Below are 21,887 nucleotides of genomic sequence, written 5' to 3' on the forward strand. Positions count from 1 at the left end.
GAATTCTTATGGCATTTCAGCCCCTGCTCACTCTTATCACATGAGGAATCCCATTGGTTTGAGTCAGCTATTCCTACAGCTGCCTGTGTGTCCTACAGCACTTCAGGTTTCTCCCTGTTGGTGGATGGCTGCTTTGAGCAGGAGGGAAATGCCCATTTTCCATCATTGTGTGCTGTTTTGCTGTGTTTGGTTTTATTTTGTTGCTCATTTCGCTGACTAAAAAAGCTGTGCTCTGTGAAACGGAGATGTGTCCCTTAGGTTTTCCTTTATGCTTTCCAAGAATGCGGCAGAAAAACCTTGTTTTGCAGCATGGTTTTACTCTTATGGGAGGGCAGGGACCTAAGGGGCTTCATGGCTCCCTCTGACCCCCCGGTGCTGCCATGAGCGGTTCCTCGGCTCCGCCCCGTTTTGACGCCATCAGCCGGCGGCGGATGTGACGCTCGTACGGCGCTGCCCGTCGGTCTCCGGTGGCGGTGAGCGGCCGGGCCGGGCCCGGTGCGGGATTAAGGCCGGGCAGGGCTGGGCTGTGCGGGGCCGGGGTTGCTGGGCTGAGAATGTCGGGCTAAGGGGGGGGAAGAACGATGCGATGCCTGGGGGGGGGGTCTATGTGCGGGGAAGGAATTGGGGCGGCGCGTTGATTAAAGCAGGAAGTGCCGCGTTTCCGTAACGTCTCGTTCTTTTTTCTTTCCTTTTTTTTTCTTTTTTTTTCCCCCTTTTATTTTATTTTTTTCCAGAGTTGGTTTTTTTTTTTTTTTTTTTTTAATGGTTTTTGGAACTCCAATGGGTGATGAAAAGGATTCTTGGAAAGTGAAAACCTTGGATGAAATCCTTCAGGAAAAGAAACGAAGGAAGGAGCAAGAAGAGAAAGCAGAGATAAAGCGCATGAAAAACGTGAGTGCTGGGTTGGGGCGGCACTGCTCTGAGCTGCTGAGCCACAGCCAGACGTGCTTTGGTTCACCTGCCCTTTGTGTGTTCCTCTCGCAGTCGGATGATAGGGATTCAAAGCGGGATTCTCTTGAAGAGGGAGAGCTGAGAGATCACCGCATGGAGATCACCATCCGCAATTCACCGTACCGCAGGGAGGACTCCATGGAGGACAGGTACACAAGGGCGCCTTGTGGGTTAAAAACCCTGAGCAGATTGCTCTGAAGCACTGCAGGGAAAAGCAGAACGTTCTGAGGTGTTTGATGTTCCCTCCTGGCTGTGCAAAGTGCTGGACGGCTCTTGGTTCAGGCAGTGCACTGTGCCAGTTTTGGCCGCTCCTTTGTAATGTGATATTTTGCTTTAGGCACTGTTAAAGCGCAGCTACCTGGTGATCTCTGTAGCATGGCCTTAATGCTTTAGTTTGGGGGTGTTGTGGAATAGAGGAAAGGAAATGTTTGGGTTTTTTTCAAAAGGAATAAAAGAGGAAGTAACATTTGGTCTATCAAACAGACTGTGTAACCTCCCTGAGCTTATCAGTTTCTGTCTTTATTGTAGAGGAGAAGAAGATGATTCATTGGCTATAAAACCACCACAACAAATGTCACGGAAGGAAAAAACCCATCATAGAAAAGATGAGAAGAGGAAAGAGAAACGGAGGCACCGCAGTCATTCAGCAGAAGGTGGTGTTACCCCTCGCTCACACTTCTGGTAGCTTCCCAGGGCTGTGCTGAACAGGCACTATATAGAGAGGAAATAAGAATTGTAGACCAGAGAAAACATATCAGATGGATATGATAAAATAAGTTAAATTTGCTTTTTGTTTTTCTATTTAATTGTGTCTGGTGCCCCTCCAAAAGTAACAGGTGCACATCTGTGCTTGAGAGGACAGCAGCTCTCTGGGACAAGGACACAGAGTTTGGTTTTGCTTTTGGAACTTTGTGATGCTTCATTGTGGCCTCACGGTGTCAGGGAGATGAGCTGTGGTATTTGTACCTGAATGGAAAAGAACAAATACCATTTCCGTGTAAATAAGGAAGCAGAAAGTCTAGAAACGTCCACTTTGTCTTCCTGTTACTTACAATCTTTCTGATTTAATAGAAGTGTTTGTGCAAGCTCCTACAATTACTTATTTAATGCCCTTTCAGATCAAAGAAAGAACAGAGAGCATAGAAATATGCTGTCGTAGGTGGTGTCCTTTCTACTTCTCTTTTGAAAATAGGAGTACAAAATATTTTGAATGGTAACTCCAAAATTCATTTTTGCCTGTTTAGGGAAACATGCCAGAGTGAAAGAGAAAGAACGGGAACACGAGCGTAGGAAGAGGCATAGAGAAGAGCAGGATAAGGCCCGACGTGAGTGGGAGAGGCAGAAACGGAGAGAAATGGCAAGGGAGCATTCCAGGAGGGAGAGGTACATCGTTCTTGGCAATGAAATTGAATTGCCCTGTACTTGGTTACAGAAAAACAGTTCTCTTTTACTTTGTGTATTAAACTTGTTCTGAACTGCAGCGTAACAAAAGGTAACCAATTAATTTCTAGAGATCGCCTGGAGCAACTTGAGAGAGAACGAGAGAGAAAAATCAGAGAGCAGCAGAAAGAACAAAGGGAGCAAAAAGAACGTGAAAGGAGAGCTGAAGAAAGGCGTAAGGAGCGGGAAGCCAGAAGAGAAGGTGATTATTGGTGTCTGAATGCTCTTTGGATTTACTGTCTGCCACGGTGGTGGAATGGGGGTAGAGGAAGCTTTTTCACTTAGGTCAATGCCAGAACTTAAAATAATAGGGTGGGATATCTGTCTGGGAAAGAAATGTTTGAAGTTCTACACAGGGAAATAAAACAGATGTCGGATGCCAGGAGTGTGCTGGCTTTTGGGCTGGTCGGTAAGTCTTTGCCTGACTTCCTTCAGAAACAAGATCTATGTCATCGCTGTAGTCTTCGTGTGTGTACATGTGTCATGATTGCAGTTGATTCTGAACTCTTTGGCTGAGTCTAATCCAGTGTGGTAGAGACCAAAGTCTCAACATAAGTGTAGTAAAGTTCTGGGAAATAAATGGCACGGGATTGGGAATGGATGTTGTAAGTCCTCCAGCTGTGTATGAGGCTGATTGTTTGCCATCTGGGTTCAGATCATTTTTGTTTAAAAGATCTGTTTGTCCAGACTGTCAGAGGTAAAAATCAGACCCAGAATCTGTGCTCAATTACAAAGGTTGCTCAAGGGTAGCAGAAGTCATTGTACTTATTGCTGTTCTTTCTGGTTCTGCTCATGCTGAACAACTCCTTTTTGTGTTTGGTATTTACACTGGTTTTGGTCTCAATTAATCTAGCTTTCCGTTTTAGCTCTTTATTGCTCTGAATGTTCTGTCAGCTCCTCCTAACCCTCAGCTGTTTTTATTCCTTCATGCATCTCTCTGGTTTGTCTGCTTCTCTCTTGCCTTAACGCTGTAGGTTTGGGTTGTGTGCTGTGTAGCACAGGGGGCATCTTGCATCTGCTTTCTAAGTATGGCAGCACCTTTCTCTCTTTGGTCCAAACCCACATAGCATTACGGTCCTTTGCTCTCCTAGATGCAGTTAGGTTCTGCTTCCACCCCTCCCCATTGCCATTTGTTCTGTAAGGATAAAATATGCAGAGCAGGTGGTAGTGGTAGACTGAAGTACTCTAATTAGGGCAGGGACGTTTAACGATTTTTGTTTTGGTTTTGTTTTCACTAGTTTCTGCACACCATAGAACAGTGAGGGAAGAATATGGAGACAAAGTGAAAATGAGACCCTGGAGTCGCAGCCCATTACGACAGCAGAGAGACAAGCCTGAGCAAGCAGATAGCAGGAAACCAGGTAGCATTTGCCACCTCAGCATCTTTGCCTGGGGGTTAGCAGCTGTTCTGGGGTAGAGTTTAATTTTTAGTATTAAACATTTATATCCCTGGAACCATATTGAAAGTATTGTCCGCTTCAGCTATGGTGGCAAACTTCTGGAATTGTTGAGAAGGGTGGCATGTGCACTGTTACTAAAGCAATGCTGGTTTTGTTTCTTTGCAGATTGAAAGGGATTGTTTGTACCAACTCCAGTTGGGTTTGTTCTTAGGAAATAAGCTACCTTAAAAGGCCACTTTACAGGGAACTATCTAGTTTAAGTGTTGCTAATGGTTGTACTGTAGAAGAAAAGCAGTGCTTAAGGCAGTGTTCTGGTTTAGATGGTGCGTTTATTCTTCTAAGATAGAAAATGGTCCTTTCCATGCAGAGAAGGTCCCAACTGTGACTGGAGAGCCCACACAATTGGCATCAAAATGTCATTGGTTAAAGAAGAAAAGCTCTGTGTCTGCTTTGTTAATGTGAATAGTTTGAAAATTGTTGTACAGCCTTGAGGTAATGCACAGTGCAATCAGCTGAGATTCCAGGCAGGGGCAGGCAGTGATCCTTAGACCTTATGGTCTGATCAATCAGCATTTATTCGCATGTGCTGTTTCACAGTGATGGACTGCAGTAGAAACACTGACTGCAAGTGCTGTGTGAGTGTCCATTAGTGGGACTCTGTGTTGTGGTCATGTTTGTTACCATGTTACACTTGTCTTTTTTAATACATTTCTTGTAGAGAGGTGTGGGCACATGTCATGTTTTAAAAGGTTAGCATTCCACATTTTTGGCTGTTAATGTTCAGGAAAACTGTTTGGCTTTTGAGCAGACTGTGAAATGTTTTGGTTACCCAGTGTATATGTATGTATATGAACGTTCAGCACCAATTTGATAGCCAGAGAATGTAGATATCTGGGCATTCAGAGTCTTAAAAACAGAAGTGAAATTCAGTTGGCACCTTGGTTTTGATTTTCATGGTCTCTACAGTGAAAGAAGAGAAACCAGAAGAGAGAGACCCGCTTTCAGATCTGCAAGACATCAGTGACAGCGAGAGAAAAACAAGCTCAGCTGAGTCTTCATCAGGTAATTAAATGCAGTGTAGCAGATACTCATTGTACAGTTGTCCATTGAGGAAACACTGTTCTTAGATAGCGTATCTCATTATGTGTGTTATCCTTCCTCAGCAGAGTCTGGGTCGGGCTCAGAAGAAGAGGAAGAAGAGTCAAGCAGTGAAGGATCTGAGGAAGAGGGAGAAGAGGAGGAGGAGGAGGAGGAGGAGACAGGGAGCAATTCTGAGGAGGTGTCGGAGCAGTCAGCTGGTGAGTAACAGAACACAGATCCTACTGTGGGCCGGTGGGGTCTTCTGGCTTCTCTTTGTGTCTCATTCTGTGTTGTTTTATTTGAATGTTTTCCTTTTTTCCTAGTCTAGGATAGGCTGAGACCTCACAGGTCAAGATAACTAAAAAGAAAAAAACAAGTACAAGTCATATTCTATCCTTTTATATAGAGGTAATACCAATTATTTGTCTAAGACGCCGGATTAGAAAACTGAAAGCTGTGTTTGTCTTCATAAGTAGTGCAACACTAACATCTTCAGTAATTCTGTGTTGCGCAGTAACAAATGCTCAGTAGAGAACACTCTGCGTGGGGGTGGTGAAATACAAATATCTCTGCTGTTTTGAATAGTTTCAGTTGCAAATACCAGATTTTTTTGTCATGCTTGTTACAAATATTTGAACATTTGAACTTTAAGAAAGGTTGAGCTAAAAAATCTTAGAGTGATTTTGATTATAATTTAGTAAAGAAGAAGTCACTGTAGGCTACTCTGGTTGGGTGTGTTTCTTTGAAATGAAGCAGGATGAGCAGGCAGATACTCAGTAGTCTCCCAACTGATGCTGTTGAGATTGAAGCTTTTGTTTTCCAAGTGAAACAGCAAATGTGGTGTCACTAAATTAGATAGTGGTGCAAAAAGTGTGATGAATGAGGGAAGCGTTTGGACAGTGGTCTGCATTGCAAGGGATACAGAAGGGTTGATTCAGCTGAACTTGATTCTGTCTTGCAGAAGAGGTGAGCGAAGAAGAAATGAGTGAAGAGGAAGAACGGGAGAATGGAAACCACATCCCAGTTGGTACAATGCAAATACTGATTATATCAATTTACTCTGTTTTTGCAGTCAAGTCTGATTCTGAAAGTATTTTAAATGTGTTTAAAATCTATTTGTTGGTGCAGTTTTGCCATCGTTTTAAGGCACTGTGCATTTCATAGCTTAGAGCTGTTATGTTAGAATCAGAGCTCTGCTCCAGGGTCTGTATGTGGGAATGAGAACATAGTCTTAACGAGGAAATATTTTCTACTTTCTCATTCTGGGCTTCTTGTCTTGCCCCCAAAAGCCTTACAGTCAGATTAAGAGATATTAGGTCACTCCTTTTGTTTTTTTTCATTCTGTTAGTGTAAAGATTTATTTTTCTGACATGCTGCATTCATCTAAAAATTGTATGTAGAAATGTATGTACCTGACAGTAACCTGGAGTGTCTGAAAGCATCATCTCCATAAGCTGGAGAAACAGGGCCTTTTCATAGGTCTTCACTTGCAGAAGTTGCATGTCTTCTATCTCATAGTGAGATCCCTTACTTGTTCTAAGCTGAACTTAACTCTGTTCCAAAGGACTCCCTATTTCCACGACTGATTCTGACTTTTAAAGTTACAGAGTCGAGGTTTGATCGTGATTCAGCGGGCAGTGAGGTCGAGGAAGAGGAGGTGGGGGAGGGCAGCCCTCAGTCCAACGCGATGACGGAAGGAGACTACGTTCCTGACTCACCTGCTTCTTCCCCTATCGAACTGAAACAGGAGCTTCCTAAATATCTTCCTGCACTTCAGGTAGGCGATCACTTAAAGGATGCTTGGAAGCATTACATGCAAATAAGTTTCATTAACATGGGAAAAATGTTCACAGTAGCATTATTGATGAGCAGAATTTGTCTTGTTGATTCACTGTTGCCAAGTACACAATTGTGTGTGAAATATGTACTTCTCTTGGTTACTTGTAACTGTTCCTGTGAAGTTGCTTAGGTTTATCTTGTTAAACAAATGACTGCTGTGCTCTTGAAGACAAGTGAGTAGTGAATGCTCTTTCTCTGTTTCCTCAGGGGTGTCGTAGTGTGGAGGAATTTCAGTGTTTGAACAGGATTGAAGAGGGAACTTACGGTGTGGTGTACAGAGCAAAAGACAAGAAGACAGGTTTGTATTATCTGCATGGTGTTAACTAAGTATTATGTCATAAATGTCATCTGCAGTTGTGTGCAAATCGTGGCTCTGCATCTCATTAATGAACCAAATCTCTGCAATACTTTGTTCCTTTTCAGGGATAATATATGCTTTTTAATAGGATATGGATCTTGACGTAAACATTTTGCTTGCAGCTATTTGAGTTCAGAATTAATTTCCGTATTGCTCATGACACTGTGGAACTGCTTAACTTGATTTCAGTTGCTGGTCCATTAGACAATTATTTCTGGTTTGTGATTTGCTGCAGTTAATGTGGATTGGTCGGCTGGTTTGTGCCACTAGGTGCCCCTCTAAGCACAGCCACTGGTCAGAAAATTCATGAAAGCAGTGTTTGTGTGCCATGAATGTGTGCAGCACTATGTTGCCGTGGAAGGGATTTCATATACAAGTGGATTTATATTTTTAGAACTCAAAATGCTTCTTATCTCGTCTGTGTGCATCTTGTGGAAGTGACTGCATTGCCTAGGAAGAGTGCAGGAGCCAGCACCGGCTCATCCATGTGTCTGTGCTCAAGTAGAAGAAATACTTGGTTGGATTCTGTAGGGAAGCCTGCAGCTAATAATTCGCTTTTCCTTGCAGATGAAATCGTGGCTCTGAAGCGACTGAAGATGGAGAAGGAGAAGGAAGGCTTCCCCATTACTTCTCTCAGAGAAATAAATACTATTCTGAAAGCACAACACCTCAATATCGTCACTGTCAGAGTAAGACCAGCAACTTTTCATTTCCAAAGATTTTTGTTCTTGTTCAAGTGTTGCCTCTTGGCTTTTAAAATGCCTTGTAAAAACATCAGTGTTCCTAGCAGAGCTTGTTAGTATGCCACCCATAAAATAAATAGGCTGTGCTTGTCTCTACTAAATTGTATGTGTCTCGAAAATAAGCTGTGCTTTGATCACTTGTTTTTGTGTTTTTAGGAAATCGTTGTAGGTAGTAATATGGATAAAATCTATATTGTTATGAACTACGTAGAACATGATCTCAAGAGTCTGATGGAAACAATGAAGCAACCATTTCTACCAGGTACTGATTGCCACAGTCTCCTCTACTTCTCTAAAATGGAAAACTGACCTAGAAAGACCCCATTCCCTTTGGGCTGTACTGACATCAGCAGACTAGCTTGTGTGATGACGTGCACTGCCTTGGAATGTCCTCTGAGTGTTCTTTGGAATAGAGACTACTGCTTTCTCACCATCCAATTTGATTCTACTGATAGAGGTTAAGAGAGGAAGGTCAGCTGGCAGTGCTGGTACATACAGTGATGATAGGCTGATGAATCCAGCTGGCAAGCTCTGGGTGAAACTCAGGTTCAGATGTGAAATGGAGAGGGGAGTTTCCCCTGTGAACACTGCATTTTACTTTTGGCCAGTTCCTATGTTGGGAAGCATTAATTTCTGAGCATTTTGGATGCATTCCAGCTATCCAGATTCATATTACTGTACTGGCAGCTCTTTGGGTCTGTTTTTGTTCTGTGACACATTTCTACACTGCACACTTTAGTGTGCTTTTAACTTAATATCTCTCCCTTTACCCCCCACCCCCAACTCTGTCCTTGTTCTTTAATTAGGAAAAAAAAAACCAAACCAAAGAGAGATTTCTTATTTTAAATGTATTTGGTTTTTTTAATCATCTCAGGTGAAGTGAAAACCTTGATGATTCAGTTACTACGAGGAGTCAAGCATCTTCATGACAACTGGATACTTCACCGGGACTTGAAAACTTCCAACCTGCTGCTCAGTCATTCGGGCATTTTAAAGGTAAGAAATGTGAAATACACCATGCTTACAAGAAATTTAGTATTGTGGAGTTGCACTGCATGGTAGTGATGTTAAGAGCTGGGCAGAATGTTCTGCATTACTGTTGTAAAACAGTGAACTTTGTAATAGATAGAGACTGCCTTGCCTCAGCTCTTAAGATTTATATTAGAATGTGACTAATAAGTGTGGCATGTGAGTGCTGAATTCCTTATGGCACAATTGGAAGTCAGACTGGTGTTCTCTTCCTGCTGATGCATGACAGTGCCATTAACCTTGCCTGTATCAACATCTGTGTGGCTGTTTTTGAATGCCAGAGGCCATGCAGTAGTCAGAATGGCCAGTATGTACTGGTGCTGTCCATTGGTATGGTTGATGCTGATAGCACTAATGATAACTAATTTTCATCCAGGTTGGAGATTTTGGATTGGCCCGAGAATATGGATCTCCACTGAAGCCTTACACACCAGTGGTGGTCACACTTTGGTACAGGGCTCCGGAGTTGCTGCTTGGAGCCAAGGTATGCCTGTGTCTTGAGTCTTTGTACTGACATAGTGGAAATTCTGAAGCTTCAATTTTATTTTTCCCAATAATGCTAAAAAGGTTTCATCTTCCTCAGAGGATGGATGGGTGGGTGACAGATTGAGCTGTTCTCCTTCACATTGCTGCTGGACTTCTCAAGGATTGGTGGGAACTGTCAGTCATTAAGCAGCTCAATTTCTTTGTCGTGGTCTAAAATGTCTGGCAAAAAGAGCAGAACAGAGGACTGTGAACGTTCTAGCAATGCTCCCTTCTGGTTATCTGTTCTGTTACTGAAATTGGGGTGAAATCAATGGGGCTCTGGAATGCTCCATTGCCAAGAGGCACACCAAAATAACCCGAAAACATTGCACTATCACTAAAATACCTCATTAAATTATTTCACCGGTTTTGTAAAGTACATTCTTTCTTTGCAGGAATATTCAACAGCGATAGACATGTGGTCTGTAGGGTGTATCTTTGGAGAGCTGTTAACTCAGAAACCGCTGTTTCCAGGGAAGTCAGAAATTGATCAGATTAACAAAGTTTTTAAGGTAACATTCTTAAAACCTTTCCATTCTCACTGGTTTTAGAGCAATAAGCAAATAGAAATGTTTGTTACTCTTTGATAGAAACTCAGCCTTAATAAAAGCTCGCTGCTTTGCTTTTCTGCTTTACAGGATCAGTGGTATGCTAAGATAATGTTTTATATTTTATCTGTTTTCTCTGGATTTTTATCAACTCCTGTAGCTAAATAATGAATAAGCAGAAGGGCTGCACTCTAGAATGAGTTTATTAAGGAGACGTTTTAATCTATAGGATCTGGGAACTCCAAGTGAAAAAATCTGGCCTGGTTACAATGAGCTGCCAGCAGTAAAGAAGATGACATTCACAGAATATCCCTATAACAATCTACGCAAGAGATTTGGAGCGCTCCTCTCTGATCAGGGCTTTGATCTGATGAACAAGTAAGTGCTGACTTCTGCAGTCCTTGGGAAAGTGTGTTGTTACCTTCATTGTAAAAAATGACTGAATTCTGAAGATTTTATATCTTTTAAGCTAACATTTTTCTTTCATCTTCTCTCTAATTCATTGTCTTCCTAAATTCTTTTCAGCTTTTTGACGTACTACCCAGCCAGAAGAATTACTGCTGAAGATGGTTTGAAGCACGAGTATTTCCGAGAGACTCCCCTTCCTATTGACCCCTCCATGTTTCCTACATGGCCAGCCAAAAGTGAACAACAAAGGGTGAAACGTGGCACCAGCCCCCGCCCACCCGAGGGAGGCCTTGGCTACAGTCAGTTGGTGAGCATCACATACTTCCACTGTCCTAAAACAAAACAAAACCTGCTCCTTTTCCAGTGTTTGGAAGAGAATCTGTAAAATCCAAGGCTGTTGTTCTTTCAGTGTGTGGGAATTGGACTGCTAGTTTTGAAGAAAAAGCTGGCCAAAAAGCAGATCCTTATAAGTGGGACATGGTACGATCTCAAATGCCTTAATTATGACCAGCCCTTTATTAACAATTCCGTGTCTCAGTATAGATGAAATGACACCATACAGCTATTGTGCTTACTGTAATACCAACAGAAAGAGCACGAATAACGGTCTGCATTGAACTTAGCTATGATGCCACTAAATCAAGTATGTACTTACCACCTCCTACAGCTCCTTCAGGTTTTGTTTTGTTCTTTGTTTCTATTTATTTTAATTAATTTGAAGCCTTGATTTTTGTGTTGCAGAGGTGAATGTGTGTGCACAGACACTGATAAATGGACTGTGTTTGTTTCCTACAGGGTGATGATGATCTGAAGGACACCGGTTTTCATCTGACCACCACAAATCAAGGAGCATCTGCTGCTGGGCCTGGATTCAGCCTCAAGTTTTAAACTCATTGAGAAGGGGGGAAAAAAAAAGAGAGCTATTCACGTGAGTGGATTTCTGAGTGCCCCAATTCTGTTCTTCACGTCAGGGAAACTAGATGGTTTTCACATGGGTAAAGTCAAATGTCGTCCCAGATTCAAAGACTTTTGCTGGGTGTGGAGAATGCTGCATTCCATTAGTGGACTGGATTTAACAGGAGAAGCCAAGGGTTGTTATGAAATTTGACAGAGGAAAACTTGAAATACAATCCTCGATCCCTTTTTTGTTTTTTTCCTTTTTTTTCTGTTGTTCTTGTTGTTTTCACCTTGTAAATTTGTAGAATTAAAATACATTTCTAATTGTTTAACAGCGTGAAGGATGTCATTTCCTCTCATGCAGCAAACATGGATGTTGGTGGCATTAAGTCTTCTAGAGTGGAAACGTGAGGATTTTTTTACTTCTTTTTTAATTCCTCTTTCCTCCTCAAGTCCGTGCTGACAATTATTATAGTTACTGCCAGGCCAGCAAAAGAAGCTTTCTTTTTAAGAGGTTCTTTGTGTCTGAGTGTTGCTGTTTGGTCAGGAAATCATAATGTTTAAGCTGTTTCTCTCCTGTTGTGTACCTTGGAGAAAGCTAAGCTGGGCTGGGCTCAACACTCACTGATGTTTTTGAGTGCACTACTGGTTTGATGTGTTGTATAAATGTATTTACAATGGCGCTGGAGCAAAAAAATGTACTATATTGTTTTATAAAACAAAAAAAAAATTAATGTTGAAGCTTTGTTTTCTAGAGAACCTTCTTTTAAAAACATCCTTTTTCCATAAAAATAACAACTTGTCATTTTACTGGTTGTATGTTGCCAATTCCAGTCTTCCCTCATAAGTGTCTTCTGAGTCTCTAATTTATAATGCTATCATCCTTTTCTGGGACAGGAAGATGTGGAAAATACTGGGGTGTTCATGCAGCCAGAACTGGGCACCAGCCCAGTGTCATCTTAAATAACAGATTTCAACCGTGGAAAAGCTGCAAAGATAAATCTTTTAGAAAAATACGGAGGTTCCAGTGCATAAAGTGTGTGGTGTAATCACAGCGTTGTTGTAGGTCAGGTATTTATTTTGTTGTTGGCTTACTGCAATTTTTATTGTTATAAAATCAAAGTGTATTCCAAAGTGAGTTTTGTTGCTTACCTTGAGGGTATCACCAAATCTATCAGCTGTTTTCCATACCAGCAAATCTAATTTTCAGCTCATGGAAGCTGCCATGCAGTGATTCTGGGCAGGAGATGGAGAGCTTGTTTTTTTGGTTGGCTTCTCTTTTTTTTTCTTGAGTTCCTTTAAGATTTTATTGAGTTAGGCTTGAAACTGCAGCCAGAACAAATGTGCCCAGCGAAGTGCTGGGCTGTGCCATTTGTGTCAATGGAAAACTGGATGCACTGCATTGTTAAGTTACGAAATGAAGGACTTTGGATCTGCCCTAGGATTAAGCATCCTTGCAGCGCAAGTGTTGACATCCCCTTGTGGTAGCTATTGAAGGCTATGCCGATCAGCTCAATGTTGTTTTGTTTCTCCATATCCCAAAGACAGAGCTGCTCTGATATGCTTGGATCATAGAATCAAAGAATCACAGAATCACTCAGGTTGGGATCCATGTGGTGTTACAATTACTGTCATTGCAATTGTACCATTATTAGTTTCTTACTTTTTTCTTGTGCTTTTGCTGTCCTGGTACAGAGCTTTTCCTAGAATGCTGACCTATTCTGCAGTACATGAGATGCTTAAGGTAGGAAGAAGAGTGTTTGAAGAGATTAAGACAACAACTAAACACGGACGAACCTAAGCAGAGAATGATGTAGGCTGCCTTAATACTGGATAAGGATCTTTCAGGTACTCATTAAACACAATGACTGTCAGGGTTTGTAACTGCACAAATGAATTCCCAGCTGATAGATGTTTGAGTGCACTGGGCTTTGCCTAGAAAACAAATGCTATTTTTCTTTTGGATGCTGTGCATCCGCCTCACCTGGTAGTGACTGAGTGTGATGATGGAAATGATCTTACCTCTGGTGAAGGGGTCAAGAAGCTTATTGATCAGACACCAAAAGGATGAGTTTTGAGGAGCTGCAGATGGAAGTAGATAGTATACTGGGCTAATATTACACAAATAAATAGTCACCTCAGGAAAGTGGTTGGGAGTGGAAGGGAGATACTCTGTGCACAGCTGAACTGAGTATGTCAAAGTGTGAAATGGAGTAATTTGGGTTTGTTGTGACCCTACATCTCCCTTCTGCCCACTAAAAGAAATTACTTTTTTAACATTCGTATAGACCCACACGTCATGATATAAAAAAGATTTAAAAAACCACTTACAGCGCATTTACTGGTCATTCTCTTTCCACAATACCTCTGATTCCATTATAGCTGAGCCATCAGTCTGTTGATCCATTTGTTTGCTGAAGGGTTACGATCTCCTTTTTCTGCAGTCCATTGATCCAGGTTAACTGCAAAATCTTACACTTGATTTTTTTTAATTCCTTTTTTAATTCTCTGTACAGCACATGCTCGATGAATTCTTTACCTTTAAAAGTAATTTGGAAAAGCTCTTTTTTCCAGTAACAAAGTCCCAGAGTCTCTCTTGCTCAAGGTATGGAAGCAGCTGAGTTAGAAGTTCACTTGCACTACTGGAGTTTAAATACAAAATGCTTAAGACAGATTGTGAATTTGAAATAGAGAAGTTCTCATGCCAGAGCCCTTGTTAATGTCTCAGTCTGATCCTCCAGGAATAAGTGGTCAAGATTCTTTCTTTTTTCTTTACTATACAAGTGTAAGTTCCTTCATTAATTGCATTTGCAATGATGCTCATGTGATCCTCATTTAAGGATAAGTAACCTGGATATGAGTATTCCAGAAGCTCCTTATCTTTATACCAGCTGTCATAAGAAAAATAATAGAAATTAAACTATAAGGTATTCAGTACATGCAGCCTGTGTATTGTCCTTCTCTCTGCTGTTAAGCTGTGCTTGAGGTAGGCACAATGCAGCACAGACGGACTTGCGCAGTAGAATTTTACCTCATCTTCAATGATTTCACATGGATGGTGGCAGTTATAACATGATGTACTATCCTGAATCTTACTGAAAACAAATAAGAATTTGGCTCCTGAGTCTAAACTAACCCCTGGACATGGACATACTTCCCTCAGGTTTAGATACATCTAGAAGTAACATGCTCATTATTAAGAATTAACTATGAATTAAATGGGTAAATTTAAGACAGGAGGTTTTTTTGCAGAATACGGCCCAGGGACTTTGACATGGAGGTAAGAATTATCCTTATGCTATATATATGTATTGGATTTTATATTTGCTGAGCTTACATCTGATAGATCTGCTTCTGAAATAAACGCTTCACAGCGTTATAAACAGTATTTGCACATTCCCTTCCCACAGTGAGTCTGCCACCCCTCCTTCTACTCAAGAGTGCCAAATCAAAGACAGCCCCACGTTCCAAAAGCTAAACTGCACTCTTATGAACTTTGTTTTGCCATACTTTTTCCTTCTTTGGGGTATTTGTGCTGCAAAGTGTTCTAAAAGGCTGGAATAATTGACAAGTACTTACTAAACTTTGCCTTTTTTATGGATGATCTTCTGTCCACAGCGGAAGGTGACATTCCTGCCTTCAGAAACGGTCTTGGTTTTTGTCCTTGGAGGTGGCAGAGTAGGAGGAACTGTTGGAAATGGGAATTCTATCCACCAGAAATAGAAAGAAAGTGCATTAGTTACCGTATCTCATTATCAAGCTTGAGTCATTCCAAAACGCTTTCAAAGAACTGTGTTATAATCTAAGAAATCTTAAGGTTATTCATTAAAAAATGACTCTAATTGAGCAGTTCTGGGCTGCACATTTAATATTGTTATATTTGCATATGAACACGATTCATGTGCATGGAGGAATAGAAGTTCAGTTTATGAGTGGTCTCTTGTAATACATGTATTTGTAGCTACTTGCCTGCAGTTGTGTTAATCTGGTCTAAAAAATGCTTTTTCTTCTGGAGAGGGAAGTACTAGTTACATGGGGAAGTATTAGTTATATGGTGCATCTTTGAAGTTTAATTCCTCAGCTGTAGTAATATAAGGTGATCATGCATCAGTCCCTTACCTGAATTCATAAAACAGAGACTAGGTAAGGTGATAAACATACTTTATCCCTCCTTTTCTGCGGAGCAGCTCAAGTCCAGCTGTGCCTGAGATTTCATATGCCTAGTTCTTGTCCCATCACTGCATCCAGTGCTGCACTGCCAGGCCTTTGATTTGGCTGAGGTGTACAGGAGGATATCTGTGCTACACTTCTTAGAACTGGGTACAGCCAATCACTTGCAGCCTCTGATCTCTAGCATAGAGTTAAGATCCTGCCTATCCCTGCAGTAAAGGCTGCTTAGCTTTACCTCCTCCCTTATGCAAAACCCACCACCATCCCAGAAGAGAAGTTGGGTACCGTAGCAGAAGTCACAGGTGAATGGACAGTGTTTCTTCATCAGCTTCTCACGTTTCTCACAGAAACCTTTTTGGGCCCACAGCGGGCACATAAACAATCTGTCCTTGCATCCTGAAACAGAAGTTCAAATTGTTCAACATAAATGGTAGTGTGGAGATGAGAAGGAACCTAAGATTGGGAATATAATAGAACAGGATGCTGTTACTAGAAGAACAGGAGCTATATACTGTGATTCCTCCATGCAGGAACACCTTCATATCCTGCATAAAAAGGAAGGTGATTCTTCCCGAGGTGCCGCTGAGCACCTCACAAAGAGCTCCACAAGATCTGACCAGCACTTCAGGCAAACGTTCCTTATAAAGAGGAGCCCAGAGCACAGCCCTCATTTCCTTACCGTAAAGTCTGTGAATTCCCCAGACTTCATCCTGAGAGATGGTCTTTTTCCCAGTCAAAGTGGCATTGATGTGCATGAGAGCATTTGGGTTTTGGGAGTGCATGAGTCCTAAGGCATGTCCTATTTCATGAGCTGCTACGTGTACCAGGTCTGTAAGCCAAACACCTGGAAGAAGAATGGAACAAAGCTAACTGTGGTGAAGAACATTTGCTAATCCCAGTGTAAAGCCAGAAGGAGAATTTTAGCACTTGGAAGGTGTGGTCTTATCAAAGGTTGCCTGTTCCCTGTAGCTATTTGGGTGTAAACTGTCAAGAAATTATTTATCTGTGCTTCTAATTTCAAGCAGCAGCTCCTGCCAGACTCAGCAGACTGCTCTGAAAGACCAATGACTGAAATATGGAGCAGGTTCCCCCAGCCACTCTGGGCAGCTTTCTGCTGCTTTGAGCTGTAACTGGGAATGATGGGGAGCGAGATTTCTAGCTAGAACGCTCCAGTCTGAAAAAGCCTCCGATTGACTTTTGCTTACAGGGTTGAACTGATGTTTCTCAGCATTGCCCTGAAGCCTGCTTCCAGCAGAGATGGATTTTAACTGAAAGATGACTCACAAGAGGAGCTGCTGCTGACACTCAGCCTGATATCTTGAGTAACCATAGGAATAGTGCACAATTCCTGTGTTAAATCCCACTGCTTATGGGAAGAAAGCATCTGAAGGGGGTGGCTTGTATACGTGCTGCATTTATCAGTACATTACATAGGAATCCTTGGTGGATTTTTTTTGGCTCTTAAAGGCTTCTGCTAAACCTCACTGACGTGACTTGGAAGAACAATGTTTTGATTCTGCTTTGTTTCCAAATCTCTTAAAGCCAATAGCTGAGCTAGTTCTGTCATTGTTAGCAAGTATTAATACTCAGCCTCATGCCTGCCTGCCTTCTGAAACCAAAAACGCTATTGCCACAGAGGTGGCAATAACTATCTCCATGTAAAAGAATGGAGTTACGCTGCCATGAGAGAGAATCAGTGGTAGAAGTGGCACTTGGGAGTAAGATATAAATCCTGCTGGCATTATGAATGTCCCCCCAGAGCCACGTCTTACCTTTCTTCCAGCTGAACCGAGTATTTCCTAATATCCAATATTCGTGGTCATCAAAATGGATTTCCCCGTTGGGTGGGAAGAAGGCATGGGCAAGTTCCCCTGTTGTTCCGTCAAAGCAGTGGTGAATGAGAGACTCCAGACAGTCTGTGTGATTGATTGAGTAGAAGCCTGCAAAAAAGGAAGCAGATTTAGTCTATGTAGCAGGGTAAGCCCCTCCAGGACAGACATCTGTAAACTTGTGGTTTACTAACACATCTCCTGCTGTATCCCACATGTTTTCTAACTTACACACACAGCAGGAAGAAATCAATGCAAAGCAATTGTATGGAACGAGGGCTGTGATGCAAACTGGAGTCGGCTCTGAAAGGACTTCAGATGTAGAGCTGTCTCCAATGCACACAAACTGATCTACTGTTCAGAAAGGAACACTGAGCATTTCTTGCAACATCACAAGGAAACTCAGGGGTGTTTTTTATGTGAAGTCGGACACTGAGATGATAACCTCAGAACGTAATAGTTGGACAGTGAGATGTTAACCCCAGATCGAAATCAAGCCATTTTAAACACAAATAAATGGAGAGACGCAGAGTTGCAGCTGCTTGCTGTCCTGTTAGCATCACAATAACTTCATAGCACACACTGCGGCCACTGGAATGGGGCCACCTGGAGCTCACAAGTGGCCGCAGGACAGGGCCCTGATGGCACATCATGTGCTGGAAAGGAGCAGAATGAAGAGCAAATTGCGAAACAGTGGAAAATCTGCTCGTTATTTCAATATTGTGGACATCTGCACAAGAACTAATTATTGCACACAAGCCATAATCCCCAGGAAGAATTTACATCTGGGTTTGAGGCTGAGCAGATAAGACCTCAGCACTAACTTAGTTCTAGGACTGAGAAAGTCAGGAGGTAACTACTGTCATAGTGATGGGGGAGGGCAGGAGGAAGAGGAGGAGAAAAGACAGTGCTTGAGGCACCCAGCATTAGGGAGCCAGCACACACACAGCAGGTCGTGCAGCCTCACCTATTTTCAGATCACTGGGTAGGTGGCGTGGCACTTCTCTGAAGCTGAATGGAGAAACTTCGCTCCACATTCGGAACGCAGCTGCCAGTCCCCTGCGTGTGTCCCTGGCGTTTATGAGGTTTCTTGGGAAGGACAGGATTCTGTAATAGCACAGAATAGCATCAGGGAAATGCTGTTCCTGCCCCAGACGTCATTTGAATGTCTTTATCAGACAATCAACCACTTCTGAGTGGTTTTAGGAGCTATCCAGTCACCCACAAAAGGATTATCAAGATCACGATTGACATCCATGCCCACAGCAAAACAAAGAAGTTCAATGCAGGTCCATACTTGTAGGTGAGGTTGAAGTGATCCCATTTCAAGTGGCCAGGTGTGATGGTGTATCGCTTTCTCCGTGCTGGGGGCCGAGGTGGGAAGGCTGGGCTGTGCAAAGCAGAGGCACTCACTGCACGGAGACCAGGAGATGGGGTTTCTTCCTTAAAAGAAAAAGAAAAGGTTGAAAAAGGTGGGGGCACTGCTGCCACTCCTCTGCTCTTGGAGTGCAGCACAGGCGGCTTCTGGCCACAGTCAGGGCTGCAGCTCTTCCTGAAAAGCTCTCATTTCCTTTTCACTTTGCTATTGCTCTCCAGCCTAACCACAGAAGAAATAAAATACTGAATAAATGCGTCAAACAGGCAACGCTTTGTGCTGAGAGCACTTTATGGAGCTGGATTGCGAATCTGAAATGCCTTCAAAGTACACTGGAGCTCTGGAAAGCCTGGAGTGTGCTTAAAGCCATCACACTTGGTGACATGCCTGACTCAAACTGTACCAGTCTGTTAGTCCTGAGTAGCAGAAGTAAAAGAACGGGACTCAATAAGGATGTCTGGAAGTTTACCTGCTCTGCTTCCCCTTCTCAGCAATAAAACACTGACCATCTCTGGCTCATCTTTGCTCCAGAGGCACCATGGCAAGCACGAAGCAGGATGTACAGTGGCAGTGTTACAAAAGCAACACCGGTCTGACTTAGCTCAGCCTCTCAGCACAGTCTACAGAAGGCAAGTTGTCTTCATTTCAGACATGGAACAGCTGAAGCTTTGAGAAGCAAAATAGCATATCCCTGGCCTATAGCAAAGCAATGGCAAGGAGAAGCAGCAGCAGCTGCCAGGTGCTGCTCAAAGCGCTCCATGACTGCAGTCCTGACTGGTGAAGGGCTGAGGGACTGTATCCCATCAGGAGATTCCAACAGGAAACCAGTCTCCTCTGCTCCTGTCTGAGGTTACAGTTGCAGCAGCACCAGCACACACAGGCAGATACAGTCAGCATCTCCCTTCTGCATTATTCCCCATTGATTTACTTCACTGACACGTAACAGATGTAATTCTCTCTCTCTCTGATGCAGTTCCCCTCCAAAACGAAACAGTAACTTAACTATGTGACTTAGAACCAAGTTAAGAGCCCTGAACATGTGATACAAGTGAGGGATGTCATCTAACAGTAAGTCCAGCATTAACTTCCACTTTAAATCTTACACCACGAGCCCAGCGTATGGAGTTCCTAGGAATCTCAGCTGCCACATCACAGCAAGCTGGGAAAGCAGAGGGACTGGGGATAGCTGTAGCACTGATGGAGCTGTGTGCACATCCAATTGTACACGGATGCATCAGTACCTCTTAGGATCCCATGCAAAAAGCGACTCAAATGTACATAAACAAACATATCTGGTTGCCTTGACAGTTACTTACATATTGTTTAGATTGCTCCCTGAATTTGGCACTCTTCTTAAAGGGACACACACACGTATTTCATATCCCCTCTCCCTTCCCGAGCTGTCCTGAGCAGCAGATCCTTTCCCTACCTGACTTTCCTGAACTGCAGCTCCAGCTGGATCTCCTGCAATAGCCAGCAAAGCCACCACGGGGAATATGCACAGGAATCCCACAACGGTCCTATAGCCATTGCTCTTTTTATTGTCCTCTGAGAGGAAGCTCTTCTTTCTGTCAGCAGAAACTTGTTCTATTTGATCCATGTCGTTCCTTAATGCTTTTTAGAGGAGATGAGACAGATGCTCAGACGGTCCCTTCGCAGAACGCATTGGGAATCCTTTTGCTCACTGATGCATCTGGAGCATTTCTGAGCAGTCCTGCAGTCACTGCCAAAGCTGTGCAGAACCTCTGCTTTCAGAAAGCTCTGAAAAAGTAAAGAAGAAGAAAAAAAAAAGCAAGCAGACTTTACATTAAGCCGCTTTCCAATGTGCCAAAGATTCTCTCGGCCTCTGCCAAACCGTATCAGATTACTGCAGCTGAAAGTTGGGCTGGAAAAAGGAAAAGCAGCAAAGTGAAACAAGCTGGGATGGCCATGAACTCTCCTCTTTAACCGACTGTATAATCAACAGAGGACAAATCTGCAGTTGTCAGCTTTATGTAATGAAAAAAATTGGGGGAGGGGGGCAGAGAAAGGAATCCAGGAGCCAGCATCACGGCCGTGGAATGCCTGATCCGGGATGCTGCGTGATAGAGGAGCTGTCATTTGTCAGGGGCCGTCCTCAGGAGCAGGATGAGAAATGAGATGCTGTGCAAGAGCAGGGATGATTTCTGCAATCAGGAAATATCGGTCAGGGAGTTCACAAACTCAGATTAATGCAACCATCAGCTCCCTCATCCATTTGCTCCTGCAAACTCCTTATGTACTTGAGAGCTAATGAAGGGTTATGATGCTGAGATAAATGTTCCAGAATCACACTGATCTGGGGGACCTCAGCTGCAGCACCCCACTGACCCCTGCAGAAGCACAGTGAGCAACCCTGCCTTCCATAAGGTTAGTAAGAGCCAGTATTGTTTGGAAAAGATCTCACCTTGTGCTCTGTTACGTGTGCCCTCTTCTCTTGCCATTTTGCCTCACATCTGCCTTGAAGTGGGGGCAGATTATTATTGTACTGCTCTTATTATATCCTGCTGTTATCTGGATCTTATGGGTTAAGACCATAGCACTGTGTAGGAAAGACATCCCTGAGTTTAAGTACTTATTGCCTTACTGTTTCTGAAGATGACTGGCACACCTGGGGATTAAAGCCCAGACTGAGAACTCATGTTAGGGAGATGCCTCAGTTCAGATCTCCCCCACAGGTTAAGTTGGGATCTAAAACTTTCATAGAAGCACATTCTTGAGAATCCCATTTCTGAAGCCTCTCTCAGATGCTTCCAAGGAGCCACCACTGCTCCATCCAAACTGAAGCTTTACCTTTGGCTCTTCCAATAGCTGAAAATACTCTCTGTGATTTATCAGGCATCCTGACCCCCTGAAATGACTGCTTTTATTCAAGAGCAGAAAAGCACTGCTGTCACTTCAGAGTTCCCTGAATTCTGCTAGTCCCATGTCCTCCAGTGTGGATATTTGGTTTGGATTACAGGCAAGAACTGTCAGCCTGACTATATTTGGTCAGAAAAAACATTCCTGGCTTTATTTTCTGCACAGTGTCTCAATGCAGTGGAACACATTACAGTCTGAGGAAATCCATATGGTGTAATGGGGAACAAGAGAGGAAGGCAAGGGACAGAACTGGCTTTGGTTTATCTTCATGCTGTCAGAAGCAGTGACAGGGACCTAGATATCATTTGTAGAGAGCAGGGATTTCCTATGCAGTCAGTGGTGACTTACCTTGAGATCTCTGCATGCAATAGATGTCACACAAAAAGGCTGTTTGTGAATGGCTGTCAGAAGGGAA

General features: G+C 42.9%; 2 protein-coding genes across 9 annotated transcripts; one reads left to right on the forward strand and one right to left on the reverse strand.

Annotated features, from left to right (window-relative positions):
• The first annotated feature begins 366 nt into the window (after nucleotides 1–366).
• Nucleotides 367–11,959, forward strand: LOC107323285 (cyclin-dependent kinase 11B). Of its 6 annotated transcripts, XM_015882190.2 has the most exons (20): nucleotides 367–473; nucleotides 796–891; nucleotides 985–1,100; nucleotides 1,480–1,604; nucleotides 2,196–2,334; nucleotides 2,463–2,593; nucleotides 3,630–3,752; nucleotides 4,758–4,853; nucleotides 4,955–5,089; nucleotides 5,833–5,898; nucleotides 6,473–6,648; nucleotides 6,918–7,008; nucleotides 7,636–7,757; nucleotides 7,968–8,073; nucleotides 8,686–8,807; nucleotides 9,217–9,324; nucleotides 9,761–9,877; nucleotides 10,143–10,291; nucleotides 10,439–10,628; nucleotides 11,117–11,776. In XM_015882190.2, the coding sequence occupies exons 2-20, from the start codon at nucleotides 883–885 to the stop codon at nucleotides 11,207–11,209; spliced, it is 2,214 nt and encodes a 737-aa protein (XP_015737676.1). In that variant the 5' UTR covers nucleotides 367–473; nucleotides 796–882; the 3' UTR covers nucleotides 11,210–11,776. The 6 variants fall into 6 exon arrangements, with proteins under 6 accessions (XP_015737676.1, XP_032304691.1, XP_015737674.1 ...); XM_015882188.2 differs by lacking the exon at nucleotides 367–473 and having other exon boundaries at nucleotides 724–891; nucleotides 4,958–5,089; nucleotides 11,117–11,959; XM_015882187.2 differs by lacking the exon at nucleotides 367–473 and having other exon boundaries at nucleotides 725–891; nucleotides 11,117–11,959.
• Nucleotides 8,645–20,846, reverse strand: MMP23B (matrix metallopeptidase 23B). Of its 3 annotated transcripts, none has more exons than XR_001559200.2 (9): nucleotides 20,022–20,846; nucleotides 18,515–18,660; nucleotides 18,185–18,324; nucleotides 17,161–17,328; nucleotides 16,068–16,232; nucleotides 15,674–15,784; nucleotides 14,798–14,924; nucleotides 13,550–14,109; nucleotides 8,645–9,545 (listed from the first exon to the last, which is right to left on the reverse strand). XR_001559200.2 is itself a non-coding variant. In XM_015882207.2 (8 exons), exons 1-8 carry the CDS (start codon nucleotides 20,190–20,192, stop codon nucleotides 13,935–13,937), a joined length of 1,203 nt encoding a protein of 400 aa, XP_015737693.1. In that variant the 5' UTR covers nucleotides 20,193–20,846; the 3' UTR covers nucleotides 10,099–13,934. The 3 variants fall into 3 exon arrangements, 1 of the variants encoding a protein (XP_015737693.1); XR_001559201.2 differs by having other exon boundaries at nucleotides 8,645–9,570; XM_015882207.2 differs by lacking the exon at nucleotides 8,645–9,545 and having other exon boundaries at nucleotides 10,099–14,109.
• Nucleotides 20,847–21,887: the final 1,041 nt, after the last annotated feature.

This window comes from Coturnix japonica, chromosome 21 (genome assembly GCF_001577835.2).
Source record: "Coturnix japonica isolate 7356 chromosome 21, Coturnix japonica 2.1, whole genome shotgun sequence".
NCBI lineage: Eukaryota > Metazoa > Chordata > Aves > Galliformes > Phasianidae > Coturnix > Coturnix japonica.